This window comes from Silurus meridionalis, chromosome 13 (assembly GCF_014805685.1).
Source record: "Silurus meridionalis isolate SWU-2019-XX chromosome 13, ASM1480568v1, whole genome shotgun sequence".
NCBI classification, from domain to species: domain Eukaryota; kingdom Metazoa; phylum Chordata; class Actinopteri; order Siluriformes; family Siluridae; genus Silurus; species Silurus meridionalis.
This window is the reverse complement of record NC_060896.1, coordinates 23,719,383-23,743,399: the sequence shown is the minus strand read 5'-3', so window position 1 is coordinate 23,743,399 and position 24,017 is coordinate 23,719,383. Positions and strand designations below refer to the sequence as shown.

Sequence of the window (24,017 nt, the reverse complement as noted above, 5' to 3'; positions counted from 1 at the left end):
AATGAAAAAACGACTCAGGACCACATTCTTTGAATCTTTTCAATTACTGCATTCAAATCTCAAAATTCAGCTTACAAGAAAGCTTTCTAGACAGACAGTAACAAAAAAACAACAAAAATATAAAATCACATTACAGACATGCATGTTTTCTCCATTGATGAACCATTTACACTGTATGTAGATGTGATAAATCAACACTATCATTAAAGGAAAACTCCACCCTGAAATATATATTTTATAGGTTTATATTTGAATCCAGAGCAAGAATTTACTTTCTTACTCATCAAGCAATGTTCAACACCATATAAATAAAAAATCCAGCGCAGAATTAATGTAAGCAGCAACATCACAGTTTGCTCTTGGCTTTGCTAGATAGTGTTCTATAAATAATGTTGATGAAAGTGTTAGAATGAACTGCTGGAGGTGAAAGAGCTGTACAGATTAAAGTATAAAAGGGCTGCTGCATCGCTCTCTTTATCCTCTTTATCCCACTGGAAACAATATAAACAGTTTTTCTAAGGGCATTGTGGGTAATGTTAGGAAAACGTTTAAGCGACTTAATTATAATATGCACGCAAGTCATTCAAGGTGGATTTTTCCTTTAAACAAGTCATTCGAGGTGTTTTTACTTTCTTCTATTTCACATTAAATCATTTCTGTAAGAGAAAACGATAAGCATGATGCAAAATAGCGACAAAATAAGCCTAATAGAAATGAAACGAGCTTATATTATATTCATAATGTACAATTCAAACTAAACACACACATACACACTGTTCTTTCAGAAGGGCAGTGATCGCTCAGTGCTTAGAGCTGCACAATATATTAGTGACTAATTGCTATCACAATAATAATAATAATAATAATAATAATAATAATAATAATAATAAATAAGCCACACAAACCAAATCTCTGACGTTCTGCGAGCATGTCACCTGATTAAAGAGGGTCCGGATGATAAGGTGATCGGCAGGATCATAAAACAATGCGTCAAATGAAAGCATTATATTGCTAGTTTGTCCATATGTGCAGCACTATCTCTAATTACTGTATAAATTACATTTCAGGGCTTCCGACAAGCCGTCCAAAACACTGTCATTTATAAGTCTCTTATGAACTAAATTACAATAAAAAGTTCTCTGACTGGACCAGATCATCAGCATTTCACAAACCAACTACAAAACAAATTTATCCAAAAAGCAGCCTGCTTGGATGACCAGAATGGCTGCAGAAGACTGGATTTAAAGAGAAAGGGGAAAATAAAAACAGTGTGTGATGACACATGGAGGTGCAAGAAAGATTACACGAATGTATCTGGAAGATGGTCGCTTCACTGGCTCTGGTTGCTGCCCTGTTGCCCAGAGTAATTGCCATACTGGCTGTAATACTGGTTCCACTGGCTCTGGTTTTGGTAGTACTGTTGCCACTGCTGGGCATACTGGAGAAAGAGAAAGAAAAAACAGACAAAGAGATCAGTGAGCTATAAAAGGTTTAGTCTAATTTCAAACAGAATGTGTTTTTTTCCTAGACATGTCTTTGTTAAGTAATGTTGCCAAAGGAGGAATATTGTAATTTGGGTTTGTATGGGAAAGCAACCTTTATATATGAGTTAAGGGGGTCGGATCCAAACACTGCAACAAAAAGTGTTTATTTAAAACTGCTGAATTAACGTCAATGCAACTCAGCTAAGGTATTCAGTAGTTAAACATATTCAAATGCTTTCCAGTGACCACACTTTTAATATACTATAGACATTAGTACATGTGAAAAGTTCACGTTTTTAATGTTGCATGTACAACCCCAATTCCAAAAAATTGGGACACTGGCATGTAAGTGCATTAGTGCATGTGGAACGGCAGCTTGCACATTTGAAAAGGCTTTATCAGTGCTAAATGGTATATACAAGTTTTAAAGCAACAAATGCTTCCATCCAGAAAACGGCTTTTTCAGGGAAGTCCTTGCATATTTAAGCAAGGCAATGCTAAATGCATACTGCATCTATGACAATAGCATAACTTCTTAGAAGGAGAGATCAAATGCTGAACTGGCCTGCCTGCATTCCAGACCTTTCACAATTTTAAAACAGTTGGTGCATTACGAAACGAAAAATACAACAAAGGACACCCAGAACTGTTGAGCAGCTAGAATTCTGTATCATACACATATGGGACAACATTCCTGCCCCAAAACGTCAGCAACTGGTCTCCTCATTTCCCAGATGTATACAGATAGAAGACACGGTGATACACCGTTGAAAACATGGCCCCATCACTTTTTTGTGAGCTGTTTTAGCTAATCAAATTCAAAATGACATTTATTTTCCTTAAAATAGTATATTATCTCAGTTTAAACATTTCATTTTTGTGTGTTTGTTTGTTTTATTGTGAACAGAATATGTATTTAAGGATACACAAATTATTGCATTCTGTTTTTTATTTACATTTTACATAGTATCCCAACTTTTTTGGAATTGCAGTTGTAATTGAGAAGTTTATCTTGCAACGTTGTATTGGAAAAGATGGTCTTTGGTTTTCTTGGTTGTTTCTTTGTAAAGGTATATGTCTATCAACATGGATATCAGGTTCCTCTGTTCAGAATGTCAGGAACAGACAATAAACCAAACGACAAGGAAAAATGTTGATGATCAAACCGTTGTGATCCGAGTCTTCACACACCTAATATTAATACTGCTCGCTTTTTCCTTCAGTATATCTGCTTGATGAATGGCATTAGAGTGCGAGTACATCACATAAACTTTCTGTATGTAGACTACACCTGTTGCAAGGTGATAGTTTAACTCTCCCCATATCCCTTTAATTGTTGTCTGCATTTTGTTAGTGTTTTACATTTGGCTAATAGCCAGAGTTAATCTGATTTCTGTAGGAGTTGAAAGACAGAGTTGCTAAAAACTTCAGTAATATAAAGATTATTTTTCAAATATTCATATAATTCCTGAGATTTCCACCAGTATAACTGACTGAAGCCTTTACCTACCTTGTTTATGTGTCATCAACCCAATTTTAAGAATCGTGGCTCATGAATGTATTGCAAATAGAAAAAGAAAAAGAGAAAAAAAGTCTGATTAGGGTCTTACCTGCTGGTACTGCTGGTTGTAGCTCTGTTGCTGGTTGTAACCAGAGGCTTGATTATCACTGTAGCCTTGACCATATCCAGGATACTGGCTGTAATTGCCATAGTTGTAGGTACCTTGGTTGTAGCTGCCTTGGTTATAGTTGCTCTGGTTGTAGTCTTGGTTATATCCTTGGCTGTAGCTCTGCATGGATTATATGTACGGGTTGCACAGATGTTACTTTTATATACTGAAGTATAATTTCAAGTATTTCATGTGTCAAAGGGTTTTATTGAGAGTCAATATTTGCATTGTTGACTGTTCTTTTTCAAGACATCTGCAATGCGCCCTGGCATTCTGTCAATCAACTACTGGGCCAAATCTGAGTGATGGCAGCCTATTCTTGCATAATCAATGCTTGATTGTCAGAATTTGTGGGGTTTTGTTGGTCCATCCACTTCTTAAAGCTTGACCACAAGTTCTAAATGGAATTTAGTTCTGGGAAGTTTCCTGGCCATGGACCCAAAATTTTATTGTTTTGTTCCCCAAGCGGAAATACATTTTGGGGGGAATTATGTAAATTTTTATGGCAAATAGGGACTTTGCAATTCATCTGATCACTCTTCACAGCATTCTATAGTAAATGCAAATTGGCAAAAACTTTGTGAAAACTAATATTTGTGTCCTTTTCGAGACTTGTGGCCACGGCTGTACACTGGCTCTTTACTGATGTTTACTGATGGATGACTCTTACGTACCTGGTTGTATCCGTCCTTATTGTAGGAACCTTGGGGGCTGCTGTTGTAGAGTCCTCCATAGGTCTGGTTACGATTGTAGCCACCTCTCGAGCCGTTGTCTCTGTAATTGACACCCCAGCCATTCTGGTTGTAGCCGCCACGCTTAAAACCTGACCAATACATGTAATAAACTCCATCAAGCACTGACACTCACAAGATAGTGTTTGCTATTGTGAAAGAATCGTGTGCAGCAGTCAGCGATATGATAAATACAAGAGGACACCGTGATACATAAAGGCATAATTAAGTAACAAAAACTCTGACATAAATATTTTTGGACTTCCATTTAGGGCTGAAACGGTTCCTCATTACAAAACTGTATCGAGGTAAATAATTTGCTTTGTTTAGTCCTTTTAACTACACACAAAGTATTGTGTTTCCGACGGACCATTATTGCTGTTGCACCACCCGCTAAACTCTGAAACGCTCTAGACAGGTAACACAGAAGAATCTGCAGAATACAAAATGGCAGAACGGGAAGAAAGCAGCGAGGGGCGAGGAGAAGATTCAGGCCAAAGAGTCCTAGGAGTTCTATATAATTTAAAACTAAAACATGAAGAAAACTCCAAACAGTGCGGTTAACGTTCTTTAAAGTAATTTGAAATAGATTTTTATAAATGTTTTTAATATACAGTGCGTTTAAAAAGTCCCACCGCAGTGGCCACGTAGCTGGCGATAAATAGACGGATTTAATTCATGGAAAATTTCAAGCAGGTTTTCCGGAGACAAGAAAACCACATCACGATACTGGGCGAAATGTAATTAAATAAATACGAGTGACAATATTTATGAGTGAATTTTTGAACACACTGTATTTGCATTTTGATGTAATATGGCAATTAAATGCACTAAATGGGTTTAGTTTTCACCGATATTCTTGCATGCAATATTAGCAATAAAATTTTTTATTTTTTCTAAAAAGCAAACAAATTACTTGTTCCTTTTGAGAGAAATGTGAATCTGAAATAATTAAAAACCTGGTCTGTATCCTCCTCCAGAGCCTCCACGGTTCTGATAGCCTCCTCGTGGACCTCCGCGGTTGTCATAGCGCTGGAAGCTGCTGCTCTGGCCGCGGTAACCAGTCTGCCGGTTATCGTAGCGTTTTTCAGGTGGAGGCGCAGCCCTCCGGCCCTCCTCGTTGTACTGCTTCACCAACTTCTCTGCCTCGTCTCTCTGCAGCTCAACAAAGATCACCTCGTCCAGGATATCTCCGGACTCCGGCAGCACGAAATTAGCTTCGTAAGGACGTCGGGCCAGAAAGAAAAAGGGAGGACACACAGGACACAAAGAGGGAGGAAAGACAGACAGGGAGAAACGGAGTAACAGAGAAGGGAAGAGAAATGGTGGAGACAGAAGTCACACCACCAGGAGAAAGAAGAATCGTAATTAATATCATGCAAGAGGAGATATTTCATTACAGCCGAAAAAAAATAATTATAATGACGACAAATTTAGGTGAAGATGAGACGAACAATAAAACCTGGAGCAAACATGGCCTCCCAGAAAGAATGGGATTCAATACTTGCTCTAGTTTACATAGACAAGAAGAAGTGAAAACATCAATGATGCAAATAGGCAAAATTTTTCGATTTCAGAGATGGCAGAAATGAACACTGCCGCTGCAAACCAAGAGTTAACTCAATTTTGTGCTAAATATGAAGAAATTCGATTGAACCAAGAGCATTGCGTTCGATATTTCACTCGATTTAATGTCAGATAATATGACTGATTAATTAATACTCTGCTCAGTTTGCAGTGCTTTAGCAAAAAGGGAAGATGGGAAAAAAGAGGTGGGCGATATAGCCAATATTATAAATATTATAAACGAAAGTCGCGTATATACCTTTTTTTTATGGAAATAATGAAGATAATCATATATACAATAAATAAAAGAATGACAAAATCAATTCCACACAATCTAACAAGCACAAGTCATTACATACAAGAATAATAAATTCTATGGTCATCTACAATACAAATAAAATCACAACCATTTGCAAAAAATAGGCACTGTTCTTATTATTTAACTAACTTTTCCATTTAAATTCCATTAAACCTTCATTAAGCGGGTGTTTCAAGAACACAAAAGGGAATTATCGCAGTTATGTTCAAGCACATCATTACTCATTGTACTCAATGTATAATTAGTACAATATATGAAATGTTCGTTCTCTACAAAATTATGACTATAGTTTAAATGAAACAGACAGAAGAGGGTTTTTTTTATTCCTCTCAAACCACATCGATTTGCAAACAAGTACACACGTTTTTGATTGGGTATAGTTAGATCTAATGTTGTAGAATGTCTGGAATAAAAATCAGACATTAATTTCCCTTATCACGTACATCAATAGCAACTCTTACCAAGATCTTTTTTTGTCTCTCTGTCATGTGTAGCATTAAATCTTCAAAGTAAAAAAAAAATATAAAAATACACAGCTTTGCCCCTTATACAAATACTGTAACAATCAAATATTAGAACAAGTGTATTAATAGTAGAGTTTGACCAATAGTGGATTTGGCATATGCAGATAGCGAGGTTGGATCGTAATTTATTAATCAACCGATAGTGTTTAAAATGGATACTGGATTTAAGTACAAATAAAATATAAATGTTATTTTAATGCTTTGGACTTTGTGACGACATTTTAAGATGCACATTTTATACAGTCTGTGAAATGGTAACGTTCCATTTGTAACATTTACTGACGTAAAAAAGACTTTAGAAGTATTGCTTGCTGGTTAATTTCCACATTTAAGAAATTATCAATCATTTGTTTTGTTAAGTTTTCATGTTAACTTTAGCTAATGCACTTTGAGCTAACACAAATTAGGTACAACGCGCAAAACTAACAGCACGTGGCGTCAGTGATCCGCCCCTAGTGGCCGCTCTTGTACTGTATAATGACAACGACCTTCTCAGCCGCTCCAGAAACAGACGCAACCCGGCAAAAATAACGGTATGGATTTTAGCTGATGGAAGATGGTTTCAGCAATCAACTACTAGTGCAGATTAATCGGCAAAATCGATTAATCCGTCGTCCTCTAATTTATATACATCTATCACTTGAATTACAGCCAATAATACCATTTTTTAGAGCCATGTTGCTGTACAAAACAAATTAACATTAAGATTTAAGAACTCATCAGTGCTGTGGTTTCAGATGTTTAAAAGTAAATACATTAGTGCCTTTAGTGTTTTGCTCAAGCTTGATAGAAACCATTATACTGGTATACCGCCCACCACTAATGGGAAGGGGTGAGGAGGGAAAAATAAATAAATAAAAATCAAAAGGCCATTGGCCCAACAGACAGTTCTTATTTCAATGATGAAAGGGGTAGGGGGCATCGTCCAAGTTTGACTATAAAATAAAAAATAATAAATATATATACAAATAGTTGAGCAGAGATCTTGAATCGGTTTTAAAAGTGGTTTGCTTTTGTCCACTGCATTCCTACCTTTCATTTCTAAAACAGCATGATCGGGCACATCCTTCCCTTCCACATCAGTTTGCTTTAACGTTCGCTCTTTTAAGTCCTCGTCCGTGGGACAAATTACAATAGCCTTGCGTTGAAACCCTTCAAAGGGACGCATTTTTCGTCTCTGGGCTGATCCATATACATTTGTCTAGCAATGGTGACAAGAAAGAAGTAGAAGCTGTTCGTTATTGTTACTTGGTGTTCTGGTTTGGGAAACGCGAAGCCTGCAATGATGAAGTGAGAGTGGGGTTTTTCTTGACGAGCTACTAACAGCCTCTCACAACTCCCCCCCCAACTTACCTTGCGTATCTGCTCAGTTGCACCTTCAACAGAGCTGTTAGCAGGGACCCTTTCACAGTTCTAAGATTTAGCTACACGCAGAGCAGAATCAGAAATTCTTACATTAACGACCTAAAGATGGGGTGCCAACTAATTTAAACTCAAAATAGTTCAGCACCGCTTAGTGAATTGTAAAGCATCTCCAAATGATAAGATTTTATTTTACCATCCTGGGAAAATTGCCAAACTTGGATCAACAAGTCTCAATTTAAATATAATTTACTTCGCATATATATATTTCGCTTTGCACAGTATAAATTGTTTAACGAACTACAAGGACTTTAGAATCAGAGCTTGCAACTGATTTATATTACGTGAATCTGTAAACAAATTTTCACCTGCCAAAATCTTTCCATGTAATGCAATAAAAACTCTGTGGCAGCATCAGAAACCACTAGAGATAAAATAAGCCTAACAGATAGAAGATTAAATGTAAACTTGCTGTTTCTATAGGTTTTATTTTCAGGCTTGAGTCAGGTGGTAAAGCCTGAATAAGACACCAAACCAATCCTTACGGCTGGTCCTATCAGCTCATAATTCTAAAGAATGCAAAAAAAAACCCCAACTTTGACCTATATGAAGTAATTTCAAAGAGATATTATAGGAAAAGCAGAAAGAGTTTCTGCTTTGCAATGTTGCATCCTTTTGCATTTGTAGGAATCAGGGTTTTCTTTAGCAAATAATTTACATTCAGTTTTAGAGTTTCTGGCAACGAAAAGAGAACTCAAATAAGCTCATATCAAAAGTGTCTAAATGAGATAAGTTTAGATTTTACATCATTTGCTTCAATGAATATATTAAAATATATAGTTTTTTTTGGGTTGACAAGCAAACCATGAACCTAAAATAAATAATAAAAAAGAAGCGCAAATCCCCATGCTAGCTAGCAGACATCATCAATTAGTATAATGAAAGAATTATAAGTAGCTATTGTAAGGTCTCAACTAAAATATAATGAGCAACACTAAATAAATGCTTTAAGTCTCGGTTGTAAAATGTACATGCATACACTCAACTGTCCAGCCTAGACCAAACCAAAGCTGTCAATCATCTCATCAACCACACCCTGTTTTATTTACCATCAAATAATTCGTAAAAGGTACTGGGAAAGACATGCTGAACTTGTAAAAACTGACAAGTTGCTATTCCCAGATATAATTTGTGGAAACATTTGCTTCAGTTTTAAATCCCTACTATGCCTTTCACCCTTAATAGAGTCACTGGTCATGACCATGCAACTACACACTTCAGTATTCATTTAAAATCACAGGGCAAACACTATTGTGTTTTTGCTTCTTTGTTTTTGTTTTTTGTTCCTCAATATTATCAAGTAATAGTACTGCAATATCCTGAAAGGGTCCCATATCTCACCTTTACTTACCTGTCTAGCATTGGTACTTCTGTCCCATAGACATATACACATATACACTACATACCTGATAATACTTACAATTTCCAAAGGCAAGCCAAAGCACATCCATCTAACCTTACTTACCTTACAAGCCCCATGAGAAGCTCCTAGAAATCTAACAATGTTAGTTCTCACTTACCTTGGTGCTTTACCAAAACATTAACACTTAACATTTCCAACTGCACATGATACTGAAGGTTACTTCTGGTAATTACCAAAGCAACAAAAGTTGTTTTTCTTACTCACCAGGTAGAGCTTACTTGTCTCTCAACATCTTAACACTGAAATGGATTTACTTGTACGGTTTTGAAAATGCTCACAAGACAATATACAAAGTATGAGAAATAAACGATGCCGAAAAATACTGCAGCAATAACAGCAATGACTTTCCTCTCATTTTATAGAATAGCATTTCTTTACAATACAGGGCAACAAATCTACGAAAAAAAAGAGAGGCTGATGCTTCTTCTACTCTAGCATATTTTGGCTCCCTGAAAGATAAATAAATAACGCATTAGAAAGATGGCATTAAACTTCATCCACAGTTTTGTCTTGGTAGAGGATTAAGGGGCTGGATGCAGTACCTGGTCCAGAATGTAGTTGCGTTTCTTGCGGGCGGCGATCTGGATGAGTCGGTTCAGACACTGTGTGGCTTGCTGAATGAGAATGTCCCAGCGACCCGTGTAATTCCTCTGACGCCTCAGACCCATCACCTACAAAAACAACAAACAAACATTTTAACATCAGGAGGATACTAAATAAAAAATAAATAAATAAAAAACATGTAAAATAGTACTTAACTTTATTACAAGAAAAAAAAATTTAAAAAGCTGTTCTAGATATATATAAATAAACAGCACATGGCATCAATGATTCCGCTCTCAGACTGTATAACGCAACCCGGAAAAACTATCGGTATGGATTTTTTCTGGCAGCCATACATACATACATACATACAGTATCTCAAAAGTGAGTACACCCCTCACATTTCAGCAACTTTTTTTCAATTTTCAGCAAGAATTTTAGCATATCTTCTCAATACTATAGAAATAAAACTTGGATACATTTTAGAGTAGTCAATATGCAGCTTGTATAGCGATATAGATTTACTATCCTCTGAAAATAACTAAACATAGACAAAAAAGATGCTCTCCACAAAGATGGGCTAGTCTATAAGAAGATCGGTATCACCCGGAAACTGAGTTACAGTATAAAGGCCAGGGTATTTTACACTCTGGAAATCATTCTATTGATATTAATTTATTTTGCAATGTCATGTTTCTATAGTTATGTTAGATTTTTTTAGTGTTTGCTTTAATTGCTAAATATGGTATGTGACTCCTTTAACAATTATGGTTGCTTTCCCTCAGTTGGCCGTAAACTGGCACGGTTGAGAAGAGATCAATGCTGAAATTGTCTGGGAAGACAATGTTTTAGAGATTAAAAATGATTTTCAGTTTTATATATATACACACACACACACACACACACACACACACACACACACACACACACACACACACACACACACATATATATTTGCACTGCGATATATAGCATGCTTTATATATACCATTATCCAGTGGAATTACAACACATATAAAACTGTAAAGAGCACCTTCATCTTTTCCATAATGGCGTTGGTTCCAAGTATGTTGTATTTCTTATCAGGATTCATCTCTGCGTGCTTGATTGCCCAAGTGGTTTTGCCACATGCAGGCAGACCCACCATCATCAAGATCTAAATCAAAGGCACAACAATGATATCAGCAGGGAGAAATTATATGGAGTGTATTTGCTCAGCCAAAATACAAAAAATGAATAAAAGCCAAGCCAAAAAAAAAATGTAAATAAATAAAAGCTCTATGCAAATTAAGGTGCACAGATTTTACCCCACATAATGTAAAACGTGTCTAAATGAACACCTGAACAACCTGCAATTAATACAGAAACAAAATAAGACCATCATCAGCCCTGACCTCACAGTCAGCCTTTGTTGCAGGACCCACAGTGCCTCTAGTCCTGTCCTCCAATGCAACACTTTGGATGAACACAAATCCCTCAGGTGAAGGAAAGAAACTCTCCTCCTTCTGACCAAAGTTAAACTCCACAGCACAGTTCTTCACCAGGATGTGAGGGAAAAGCGCTCGACCGGCCAATTCCTCTTTCCTCACATGGAACGCAACATCCAACCACTTTCCATTTTTTGAAAATGAAATCTCCACGTCGTGACTGCTCTCAAAATCCTGAAACATGAGCACACAATTGTATTATTGCACTCAGTCATTAGTCATCGGTCACAAGTAAAAAAATTCCTTAACAACTTACAATATAGCATCCAATGATGTCGTTTTCAGCAAATTTCTGACCGTAATCTTCAAATTTGCAGTTGGAGGATTTTTTTCCTGTTCCACCATATCCGTATGAGAACGGCTCTTCGCCTAAAGTAGACACAGAAAGAATAAGAAAGTAAAAGAAAATGTGATATTTAGACCATCTGCAAAAGAAAGACCATAATGAAGAAAAAGGTGGAAATGTGTCTATATATTGCTAGTAATTTAATTAGACATTAGAAAAAAAAGCTCATATGTAACAAAGACTGGCATTAAGCTATAATCATTCACAGACATATTCTAAAATTTTTAGAAACAAATTATCCCAATAAAACTGTAAAAATTATTTCAATAAATATATATATACATATTTTGAATCCAGAGGATGGCACATAAATTCGAAAGCAGCAAAACAGCATGTGCTCTTTATTATCTGTAGAATTAGATCAGTTGGTGCTTTCCTGAATGTGCTCTGCTCATGATCATGCTGTGCACTGCATGATCAATAGTTCATAAAGACACAGAGACCAGCTTCAGATCTTCACGTTCCCTAGTTTGCAAATTCCGTATGATTGCAGAGCTCTTGCTAGGCTAGTGGGTGGAATTAGATCAAATTGGGTATGTGAATGTGTGTTTTCAACTCACCTAACTGTGTGCTGCAGGAATCCAGAGACCAGCCCACTCTCACTACATGTGGGTCAGGCTCACTGCTGGCAAGATGTTTGACTGAGATCTCTTCTGTTATCTGCCATAACAAACACATTTCACCAGGTTCAGTGTAAACACCCTTTAAAAGCACAATGAACAGGAAAGCATCTATAGATCACTATTTTTTTCCACCAAACTTCAGATTTCAGTGTAGTTCTTCTGTTGTAGCTCAACACGCTGTGCATTCGGTGATGCTTCATGAATCTGTTTACTATGGGTGCAAAAATGTGGTATTTAGGATCATATTCTTACCCTCATCTCATAGCAGACGCGGCCCTTGTTCACGCCGTATGAGGCTCTTGCGCCGGACCACAGGTAAGCAAAGCCTTCAATAGTGAGAGGGTAGCCACTGTAGCGGTCTCGAGCAACTTTGAAGTGCAGGTCACAATTATCTGCAAGAGTCTTAGAGTCTTAGGAAAAAAAAAACACTACCAAACAAACACATTTGAAACCCTGCACCAATGAAAAAAGAGAAATGACACTAACAGGTATCAATGGCCACCAGAGTGTCATCAAAATCCTCCTCGTCTTCTTCAGCTGGAGGTTGAGGCGAGCGGGACCTATAAGCAAAGAAAGAAAAGAAAGAGAAGTACAATGATAAAGTCTAAAACTTATTTCAAACATACAACTGAAACTAGTGGATACTTTGGGACAACCACAATTTTGACCTTTTATCCTCTCGATGCTCGTAGTAATTATATCCGTGGGAGTCATCGTAGTGTCTTTTGCGGCCACAAGGTGCCTGGTTTTCCTGATGGGATGTGTAATGTGAAGCCTGCTGAGACTCTTCCCACTCGCTGGCTGTTCCAGGGTCCTGCTGCTGTTCTGGCTTTATGTCCTCCTCCTCCTCCTTGAGTTCATCTGGTTGTACATTTTGCTCTGTAGAGAAATATGAATATTGTCTATGTACTTTGAGATGCCTGGAATTAGAGTTTTCAGCTTGGTGGCTGTTTTTAAGTGTGTTAACTCAAACTTAGCCACTTTATACAACTTGTAGATGTAGTTACTGTAATTCTGTCTCATAATTCTGTAGACAAAGTCACAGGCATACAGACTATGGATGGCAGGATTCGGCAAAAAAGTTACCAGTGTGATGCGGCGATTTAAAAAAGTTTACCAGTTACGGGGATACCAGTTGGAATTTGTATCACGATGCATCATTTATAACAAAATTGCATCAGTAAAAAACTGATTTATTTATAAGTAGGGAGTCAATTTAAAAGGTTATAGATGATGAACTACATCTTTTAATTAAATCCTGAGATAATCCCACGAGAACAGAACGATTTAGAATTGTGGGAAGGAACAGTTTGCACAGTTTGCGTATAGAGAGAGAGAGGAGAGAGAGAGAGAGAGAGAGATGAAATTCACAGTTTAATCAGATGTGGCTAATGTATGAGATTCACCGCCCGGTGTTCAATGAACTGAGCGTTGATCTCCCAAGTTCTTGCCAAGAACCCACGAACAAACGCGGTAAGAAGAGTAAAGCCAGCATAGAACACCACGCGCGTTACATATATGATCGTTATTAGTGGATACACTATACTTTTATTTTTGGAAAGGGTCCAATCCCTGGTGACCTGCATTTTAAATTGATTTCTTTGTCCGCTAAACTGTTTCTCGAGAGCGTTCTCTTGTCATACGTGAAAATTACTTATCACATCACTACGGAGAGACCGTGAGGTGTCATTAAAGTAACAAAGAATATAGATTAACATGGTAGAGGTAGAGCTGCATCTTTCTAGAGACAGAACAGGAAAAAACGCATCTGATTTTATTGATTATTTTTGCACTCCAAAGGCCTGTTTGTGATGCAGCCATGTGTTAGAAGTCATAAGGCAAATATATGTTAATGTATGATTTGCTGTCCGTCTGAAGAAATAAAAGTGAACTATCTGTATCACAGTGAACTACATAGCATCAGATTTGTTTGTATTGTGTTGAATCGAGTTGAAATCGGATCGCAGTGTGTGTTAATGGGGCGAATCGTATCGCATCGGTAGCCGCATCATATGTATCTAATGCATCATATATTGGCTATGCATCGATGTGTGAATCTCATCGGCCTCAGTTATGGAGATGCACATCAATAATACAGACTGAACATAATCTGACCTTCTGTGTAGACAGGCAGCGTCTCCGTTTCAGGTTTAACTTCAGGCTCCTCGACACTCTCTCGTCTGTACACATTGACATCTACAGAGAATTCAGGAACATCATGATCTTGATCAGGGACGCCTTTTGTCTCATCCCTGATCTGAGTGCCCTCGTCTTCCTGCTGTCCCGGGGGAGAGACGTCTTCATTTCCAGGCTCCTCCTCAGCTTGAACATGCAATAGAATAATTATCTCACACCACATTACGTAATTGGGAATTTTTTTTCCAGCTGTTGTGATAGTTTTTGTGATTTGTGTTATTACCTTTTTTAGTTTGAGGGCCATCATCAAGTGTGATTTCCTGAGCATCCTGTGCTGCAGCTTCACCCTCTAAAGCAGCTTTCAGTCTGTCCACCAGGTCCGCCTTCAGCCCGCGGGTGTCCAACCCCCTCTTCTGCAGCTCCTCCTTCAACTCGTTCACTTTCAGCTTCTTCACATCAACGTCCATGGCAGATTAAGATACACCGGTCTTCCAATTTTGCACATGGAAAAAGTTAACAACAAGATGTCATGCAAACTGTCAGAGATAACAATTTCAAATCAATTCAGGGTTGTTGTTGTTTTGTATAGCGGTTTTAAAAATGGATCTTAAAGGATCTTTAGGCTATGGATAACCAGCTGAGGTAGATCGAGTGGATGACACGCAAATTTGTGAAGCGTTCCTCGTTTAGCATTCACCATCGACCTACAGAACTCTACCCTACGCTAGGACACAGATGCTTTACTAATTCTACTGCCAGTGATCATGCAGTTCTGCTCCACGCTGTTTATTCTACATCATCCAGATCATTTTAATGTATATAATTGTACATACATAGAACATCCTAGATTATCTTCAACATATCTATTTATACACTGTGTATACATTTGTACATATAAATGTACATCTCAAATTGTGAATTCATATATCCTATATTTCTCTGCATATATTGTGCCTTAAACACATCTTCGCTCCCCACGTGCATTAATAAACCTTAGTCGTCCATGACCCTGTCACCGGTTCACCACTGTTTCTTCCCCGGACCACTTTTGATAGATACCACTGCAGACTGGGAACAGCCCACAAGAGCTGCGGTTTTGGAGATGCTCTGACCCAGTCGTCTAGACGTCACAATTTGGCCCTTGTCAAACTCGCTCAAATCCTTACACTTGCCCATTTTTCCAGCTTCTAACACAATAACAAAATGTTCACTTGCTGCCTAATAAATCCAACCTACTAACAGGTGTCAAGATGACGAGATAATCAGTGTTATCTACCAGTCTACCTACCTATCTAACTACCAATAAGGTCAATGTCACCCCGTAATCCACAAGCTAGAAGTGTTGAGGGTTTGATTCACCAAGCTGTCACTTCTTGGGCCCCTGAGCAAGGCTCTCAACAAACTGTGCTACAGGGGCACCTTATAATGGCTGACCCTGCGTTCTGAGTGCAAAGAAAGAATTTAACTTTGCTGTAATGTACATGTGACAAGAACAAATCCCTGTTTCTTCATCTATCTATCTATCTATGGTCAATCTGTCACCTACTATTTCACAAACTAGGTACCAGATACTTAAAAAAAACATCAAAGAACAAAAACAATAAATAAATATAAAAACATTGTTTTTGCTCATTCTTCAGTCACGTGTCAATGCAAAAAGGTGCCAGTATAAACCCCCTACATGCAATTCAACAGGTGATTGTGTTAATGATGCACCCTAGGAGGCACCCTACATCCTGATCATAATCTGGGGACAAGGTAACTCTGTAAAGCTGCAGAATCCTGCAACATGGCTTTACCTGCATATTTAAAACCTATTGTAAAAAAAAATATATTAGTTATTGTAGCAGTTCAGTTAAACTTCTTAATCCACCTGACTAGCGGAACAGTTTCTATCACTATTGCCTCAACATCATCATGTTTACCGTTACATCATAAGGCCGCATCACAAATAGATCGACATCCCCTTAGATAAGTGCCCTACGTAAACCCGGATTAGTCCTTTCCTACACTTTACGTAGTCTACTAGATGTACAAAAGAGCCTCAATTGGAACACAGCCATACACCATAGCTAGCAACACAAATTAATGTGAGGAACGTATTAATGGCGCAGTGCATGCAAGTTAGCTGCATTAAATAAATAAAAAAAAAAGCAGGATATTACCTTTGGAAACAGCCACGTTAAAAGACTGGCCTTCTAAACAAGTCGCCAGCCCTTTATTATTGAACAGCCCCCGCCTGAACAACACTGAGCTAGCTGGCTGGTAAATGCAGTGATGTCATCAGGCTGCGCAGTCGCCCGTACTTGCGTAATAAGAAGTATACAACGAACACCGTTCCATATAGACGGGAAAGTTCCCGGATGCAGCCTTTGAATACTTAATAGGAGAGTACAATTCAAGTATTTATTTTGAGTGCTGGCTCTATGCTGACACCTACCGAGCTTTAAAGGTGTCGCTTCATTTTCTAAAGGGCATTCATGTGTCCTACCTGAGCCTCTTAATACCATCGTTATGACGATATTGTTATAGAAACCATCAATATTACAGAGAAACGCAGTATAACAGAGCGCTGCATTACATGCAGTGAGAATAAATGCCATTATTCTCACTGCATTATTCTCACTGCACCGCCCGCATACATAATCTCTAGCAAAAGCATAAATATTTCCCTCATAAAATGACCCTGGGTTTTCAGATAATGTTTTTCAGTGCATCACAGTTTTTCTGGGGATTTAAAATTTGAGCAAGTTGTGCGTCTTTGTGCAAATTCTACAGGAAAGAAAACGCAAAAGTACAAATGGTTCATGAAAAAAACACTCCTTCACCTTCGGCAAGGCAGTTGTCATCTTGGCGGGGTGTTTGGGGTCTGCTGTTCAGCCCAATTTCTGAACGGAGGGCTTCATGTTCTGTTTCATAATGTCACAGTACATTTTACATTTATTTACATTTAATGAACCGCAGCTTCACAGTACCAGCAGCACTCATGCAGCCCCAGACCATGATGCAACCACCACCATGCTTGATAATTTTGTATCATGATTTCTTGGTACATCATGGATGATCGAATTCACTTTTACTTTGATCAGAGACTCATTCAAAATAAAATAGCTGTGTGTATGTCAGTGAAGAGCACCTTATACATAAGTAATAGAAGGAGAGATATTCTATACAGCAACGGTGTCATACTCAATCATAGAAAGGACCAAGTCCAAAAACTCAACATTTAATGACCAAGAACAGAGGGGATACAGAATGAAGTGTAAAAAATAAAACATTAAGTTAAGTAAATAACAGTAAATTCTGCTTTTATGCACATTTGCCTGAGCAAGATGCTTAGTGTCGTTTTGGGTTGATTCTGTGGCTGTGGTGACTCTCAGGATACAGTGAAGGTGTGCATCAGTAAGATGACAGCTGTGTGAGTTTTAGTTCATCTACACACCAGAGAATTGTTGCTCACACAGATGTGTACTTTTAAACCTGCAGAGCATTTGAGTTATAATAAAAATAAGATATTACCTCGTGGCCAGGATATAATGGATCCGCACGCTGAAAGGGTCCCGGGGCCTTTGATAGTTTGAAGTGGTAAAAAGTTTCAAAACAAGCTCTGTTTACAAGAAAGTCCTTTATTAATCTATGTTTGCACACTATTACCTTTAAAAGAGTCCCTTTGCACAGCAATACAGCGTTCCCAGCATTCCTGCCACTTCTGGAATGTGTCCCGCATGTCTTCTTTTTAAAGCGTGTCAAGCAACTTCTTCGATCCGCGCTGGATCTACGCAAAAAACAGCGAGCTTTGAGCTGGATCTTCATCTTAAGGAAAAGGGTGAAGTTCACAGGAGGGCATGGCATGCAGGGTGGATGCATGAGAGAGATCACGTTGTTTCCTTAAAAAAAACTCACGTGTGAGGAAATCTCAGTGTCAGGTGACAGGATTGGCAGACTAACTTATGAAGGTCAGTGCTCCCTGTGACTGTGCGTGCAGCCTTGTGCTGCCATCTGTTGGCATGTTACAAAACTAGTCTCAAAACTTATTGATACCACCTTGTACATTATTTTTGTATTTTAGTTGCTAATAAGACTGAACACTCTAAGGACAAATATGTTCAATCCTTTCACGATGATCGCAACAAAAAACAAAAAAAAAAAAAAAACAACAGCTATTATACAGGGTATCCATTTTATTTTACAATCCATATAAATTTACATCCTTCGTACATCCTTTACGTCAGATCTCAAGACAAACATCACACAAATGGGGTTGAAATCACAAGTCTAATGTATACTGTTTTGTCAATCGTATTATTTTTGTAATTATCCAGAGTCTATTTGAATTGCCTTAAACACAACTAAATCATTTTCATTACCAATAATGAGTAAAATTGTATTGTTTTAGATCATGAACCTGAAGGCATCACTAACACAGCCGAACGCATAAAACAGTCCAAACAACCACCAGAGTGAATTGAAACCTCGCTCTCTTTCATAGCTACACGCAACCAACATAGTTTAAACAAATGTAATAAAATGCAGCAAATTCTGATGCATTTATTAGCAAATTTTGATATGCAGAAGTTAGGAGACTACTGGAATGAACTACACAGTTCCTAAAGGGAAATTTAAATTGTATTTGCAGAGCATGTTAAGAGGAGAAATAAACTCGGGTTAAATTGGGCAGATAAATCAATATGTTCTCCGCACATGTAATACTGCACCAAGCTGCAAAACGAGTACTCGTATCAAACCACATGCCCGCTTAAGTGCCGATCCCAGGCCCACATTATTGTGTGTATGTGGACGGAATTTCATTAAGTGTCATATATACAAAGGGCGTGTTTCTCTGTATTTTTGGTATTTTATTTATTTTACGGCCCACACACACAGACTGAGTTCGTCCGATCCACTAATTATAATTAATTAATGCACTATTATTTGCCACTCGGAGTAGATGGCAAGGACTGTAGATGCCGGTTCATCTCCCGTAGCTGAGTGTCTAGAATTTCCGTGGTTAGGGCCAGTTCTCCAATTTGAGTCTCCAGATTCTTGATCCAAAGGTTGAGCTCCTCTTCCTTTCTCCTGCTGTTCCACGCCTGCCTGCTGTATTCGATGACGAGGCATCCCCCGCCGATGAGAAAGATGATGGTCTCGCCGAGCAGCTCGGCTCCCAGCTCTGCAGCCGATTCCTCGTTAAGTGGTTTGATGGCAGAGCCACGGAAGCCCATTATCCTCATTTTAGTTCTCATCTCGATCCAGTGGTACGCTTGAGAAGGAAAAGAAACAGAACATGCTCCAATGCTACATTTATTAATATAGATTGCAATATATTAGCAAAAAAGGGGAAAAAACAATCAGGGTGTGCTGTTATAAGAAAGGAATCGATGATGCAGTAGGATGTTGAAGCGAAAGCTGTCCCAAAGAGTGTTATTCTTTGTATATAACAACAATTTGCCAACATTTTTTCAATCCACGTTATACTTTTATCAATTTGTAGTTGACTGGTGGTGGAAATTCTTCCACAAACACTGGAGTCTCTTTTTATAAATATTACATATAAATGTCTCCTTTCAGAAAGATTCTCTACTTTAGTGAGTATACTATTTCTGTTGTTAAATGACAACGGTTTATTGTCCACCATATAAGTTCCTTAAGTTGTGAATGTGATATACAACGAAATATACCTGTGATTTGAATTACAGCCAAACCCACTGTCAGAGCTGCTGTTATAGTAAGGGAAATACAAAACACTCGGGTCTAAAACTGTAGTAAAGATTTTATACATAACAGAAGTATAATTGGGGTTGCAAAGGAATTTACAAGACTGGAAACTGTCCATGGGAATTAATGGGAATATATGGGAATTAACAGTAACAAACTGTGAATTTACAAAACTGCAGGTTAGCCAATAACAGGGAACTTAAAAAAAAATTGCAGGATAATTTTGGTTAAAACAACCAGATTTAATGCAATTTCAAGTTGAATTTCTCCCCTGCACATTTATCAATCACAGTCACACAGCACATGGCACACTTTCTGCAGGGCTACTGAGGCCACACCCCCTACATGCACTGAGGCCACACCCCCTACATGCACTGTGCATTCCTCCATCACATAACACTCCATCACTTAAATCCTGCACACAGAGTAATGTACAAAATTTTTTTTAATAAATATGTAAATTACATAAATCTTACACACATATGTTTTAAACTTCCGTGTGCTGTGTGTTAGCTATTGTGCAACAAAATTATATTAACAATTACATGTCAAAAATGTCATTTTTTAAAATCTGTATTAGTTTGCATGCATGTCAGCTTATGACCAAACTAAATTATACATACATGATACAGTTTAAATACATTTCCCAAAAATTTAAATTCCCAGAAATTCCTGCTAAGTTCCCAACTTGAAATATTTCCATAAGATCAAGTTTGCACAGAAAGTTTCCAGAAATTTACAGGAAATTTGTCCACCCCTTTGCAACGCTATGTATAAAATTGCTTGATGATTTATAACATCAGGATAATTTATCCATTTTTATCCACACAGACCACTCGAGTGCCTGTTTAATCCGTCATCATCTCATCTCATCTCAAGAGTAAACTAGGTGCAACTTGTTCCCTGGCAGATTTTTCTCTAAAAGACAAAGACGCTGAATATGCTCCAGAATGCAACCCTCCAACCCTCTCCCACACCACTCCACTGCTACGATCCCCCACGTTCCCTCTTATAGCTGCCCCAAATCAGATTTAAAACACTGATGCTTGCCTGGAAATCCAAAAACGTACCTGTAACCCCCAACCTCTCAGAACATATCCCATGCCACACAGCACCACCCTCACACCATTCTCAATCACCATTTGGCCAGTCCAATCATCTCTCAGATCACAAGGAAGCCATGCTTTCAAACTCTCGTTTGTTCTCCGATACCGATGTGATGGAACAAACTACCACTTGATGTGTGAACCGATGAGTTTCTAGCAGTCTTCAAATGACCTCTAAAGACCTACGTCGTCCAAGGGTCCTTAAATGAGCATTTCTTGGGGGAGAAATTTGTCATCCTACCTTTTTTCTCTCATAACTGAGTTTTGAACTGATGTTATTCTTAGTCTGTGAACCAGTATCAGAATGGATGGGGAAATTCATGTGGAAACCTGGTGGTTTGATGGTATAAAGATTGGCAGACATATTATTTTATGATAGAAATGATAAACACTTTGAGGCAGGATTATTAGTGATATGCCATATTAAATACACGTTTTCCATAAGCAATTTGTGTCTATGCCACGTCAACCCTTCCCTGATTCATAAAAACGAAAAATTCGATATTGTTCATGTACAGTACCAGTCTAAAGATTCCATCAGCTTTTTCTTTATGTTTATTATTTTCAACAATGTACATCAACATGAAACATCACGTGTGGAATTATGTAGTAAACCGAAACATGTTAAACAACCCAGAATATGTTGTATATTTTAGAATGCCATGACGTTCTCTCATCAGATTCAAAACGTAGTCATCTGGCATCAGTTCCCAGAGGTGTTGAGTGCTTGTTGGCTGCTTTTCATTCACTCTCAAACCAGATCGATTGGATTTTTTTATCAAGTGATTGTGGAGGCTGTATGGAGCACTCAATCTCTTACCCTTTCCTCTGCACAAGACGACTGATTATTTAAAACAAGTATTCAACAAATCTCACACCTGAGAATTAATAATCGTTCCAAAAATTGACATTGTGAATCTGATGAGAGGAAGCCATTAATTTGCAAGCTGTCATCAAAACTACATGTAGATACTTTGAACAATCTAAATTATTAAACGTGTTATTTAACACTTTTTTGGTTTACTACATAATTCCACGTGTTCTTTTATAGTTTGAATGTCTTCAGTATTAATGTACAATGCTAGAAAATAATACAAATAAAGAATAAACAATGAAGAAGCAACCAAGGAGGTTGACTGGTACCGTTTACAATAAAGATATTTGGCATTTCAATAGAAGGCACTTTCAAATGTTCATTGCACCCTCAATGACGGCTCGGCTCCACCCCATCACATTTACTCAACGCCGATTGGTTGGTTTTAATGCTAAAGTATCCGCCCACGGCGCTGATTGGTTAAACGAGGTTTTTCCGGAAAAGCCTATTGGCTGCGAATAGTGCTGTTCTACTTCCGTCTGTTCCCGAGTTCACGCTTACTATCGCACATTGAAATCTGCAACTCCGGAGCCGTTCTCACCATGTGCCGGAGGCAGACATATGTAATTCTTGAAGAATTCACTTCTCCGCGCTCCTGCCTTAATCCTGTTGGCAACCGGTTTGCTGAGCTGGCGAATGCCCAGATAGAGCAGCTTTGCGATGGGAAAAGCGCCTACGACCATCTTGGCGGAAGCGCGTCACTAAACAGAGGCGGGACAAAAAAAGGAAGAGGGCAAGTCAGGGAGCGCTTGAGTGTGTACTGGTTGCGTTAATGGTGCGCAAGATTGGTTTCGTAATGTCTAATTAATTGCTTTCTTTGGAATACTCGCTTCAGGAAAGAGGATGTTTAGGAATGTTTAGATTATATATACACCTGGGCCTCGATAACATCTTTAACATACTTTAACATACTCGGATCTAGTCCTCAAATCCCTGGAAATTCGTTTTTGTTATGCAGATAGAGGAAATCTGCGCAAAGGCTGCGTTGCTTTGTGGCTATAGTATTGTATTTTGTATAAATAAATTAATTAAAAAGAATACAATGTGATAATAATAAAGGGCTAGTAATAGTAAAGAGCAAAATGATAACATGTACAATTTTAAAATAAAATAAGTAAATAAAAACAATATTTATTGTATATTTAATGCATTAATTTAAATGCTTAAATGCCTCAGACTGGCAAAAACAATAGTGACCATTAATAATAAATTATTAAAGAATATAAAAATGCATTTGTAAATAAAACTATAAAAACATTTTTATAACCTATTTGATAAGTTTTTTTGGATACTTTTATTATTACTTTATATTTTGACTATTATTATTACTATTACATTTTGATACACTAGACTATTTATTTATTTTATGAACATAAACATATAAATAAAGTATGTTATATATATTATACCCAAATAGTATGTGTGTGTGTATATATATATATATATATATATATATATATATATATATATATATATATATATATATATATATATATATATATATATACTATTAAAAGGATTGCATTCAAAAGCCCTTTATTGAAACCCCAATAAATAAATAAATAAATTAGTTTATATATATATATATATATATATATATATATATATATATATATATATATATATATATATATATATATAACTTCTTATTTTTTATTTATTGGGGTTTCAGTAAAGGGCTTTTGGAATGCAATCCTTTTTACTTGCAAAATATAGTTCAAATCTGAGCTCCCTCAAGAATGTATAAAGGGGTGGACCGCAAGTTTCTCCGCCTCGCACTTTGAGTGCATTTTTCAATTATTAATATAACACAATGCCAGGGGTATAAATAAAAAAACTAGAGTTAGCACAGTGTCACTGTGGCTACTTACTCCGTACCAGAAATAAGATTTGTTTAGCGCATGCATGAAAAATAAAGAGTAAAAATAAAGAATCCATAGCGTTAGCTATGTTACATACACATCTGTATTACCCAAATAGGGTCTAGCAAAAGTAAACAAAAGTATTTGATAAATTAAATTTGTGGCAATTTAATTGATGATTTAATA

At 37.4% G+C, this 24,017-nt stretch overlaps 2 protein-coding genes across 2 annotated transcripts; both read right to left on the bottom strand.

The window, feature by feature from the left end:
* Positions 1–25: 25 nt before the first annotated feature.
* On the bottom strand, positions 26–16,586 carry hnrnpul1 (heterogeneous nuclear ribonucleoprotein U-like 1). Its single transcript, XM_046865248.1, has 16 exons — positions 16,440–16,586; positions 14,558–14,762; positions 14,254–14,460; positions 12,807–13,017; positions 12,625–12,698; positions 12,391–12,530; positions 12,076–12,175; positions 11,426–11,538; positions 11,077–11,343; positions 10,716–10,838; positions 9,682–9,810; positions 7,327–7,495; positions 4,845–5,102; positions 3,829–3,977; positions 3,095–3,274; positions 26–1,438 (listed from the first exon to the last, which is right to left on the bottom strand). Exons 2-16 carry the CDS (start codon positions 14,739–14,741, stop codon positions 1,331–1,333), a joined length of 2,412 nt encoding a protein of 803 aa, XP_046721204.1. The 5' UTR covers positions 14,742–14,762; positions 16,440–16,586; the 3' UTR covers positions 26–1,330.
* Positions 16,587–18,435: 1,849 nt separating this feature from the next.
* opa3 (outer mitochondrial membrane lipid metabolism regulator OPA3) lies at positions 18,436–22,670 on the bottom strand. The gene is made up of 2 exons (XM_046864300.1): positions 22,511–22,670; positions 18,436–19,534 (listed from the first exon to the last, which is right to left on the bottom strand). The coding sequence occupies exons 1-2, from the start codon at positions 22,650–22,652 to the stop codon at positions 19,203–19,205; spliced, it is 474 nt and encodes a 157-aa protein (XP_046720256.1). The 5' UTR covers positions 22,653–22,670; the 3' UTR covers positions 18,436–19,202.
* Between the last annotated feature and the right edge of the window lie 1,347 nt (positions 22,671–24,017).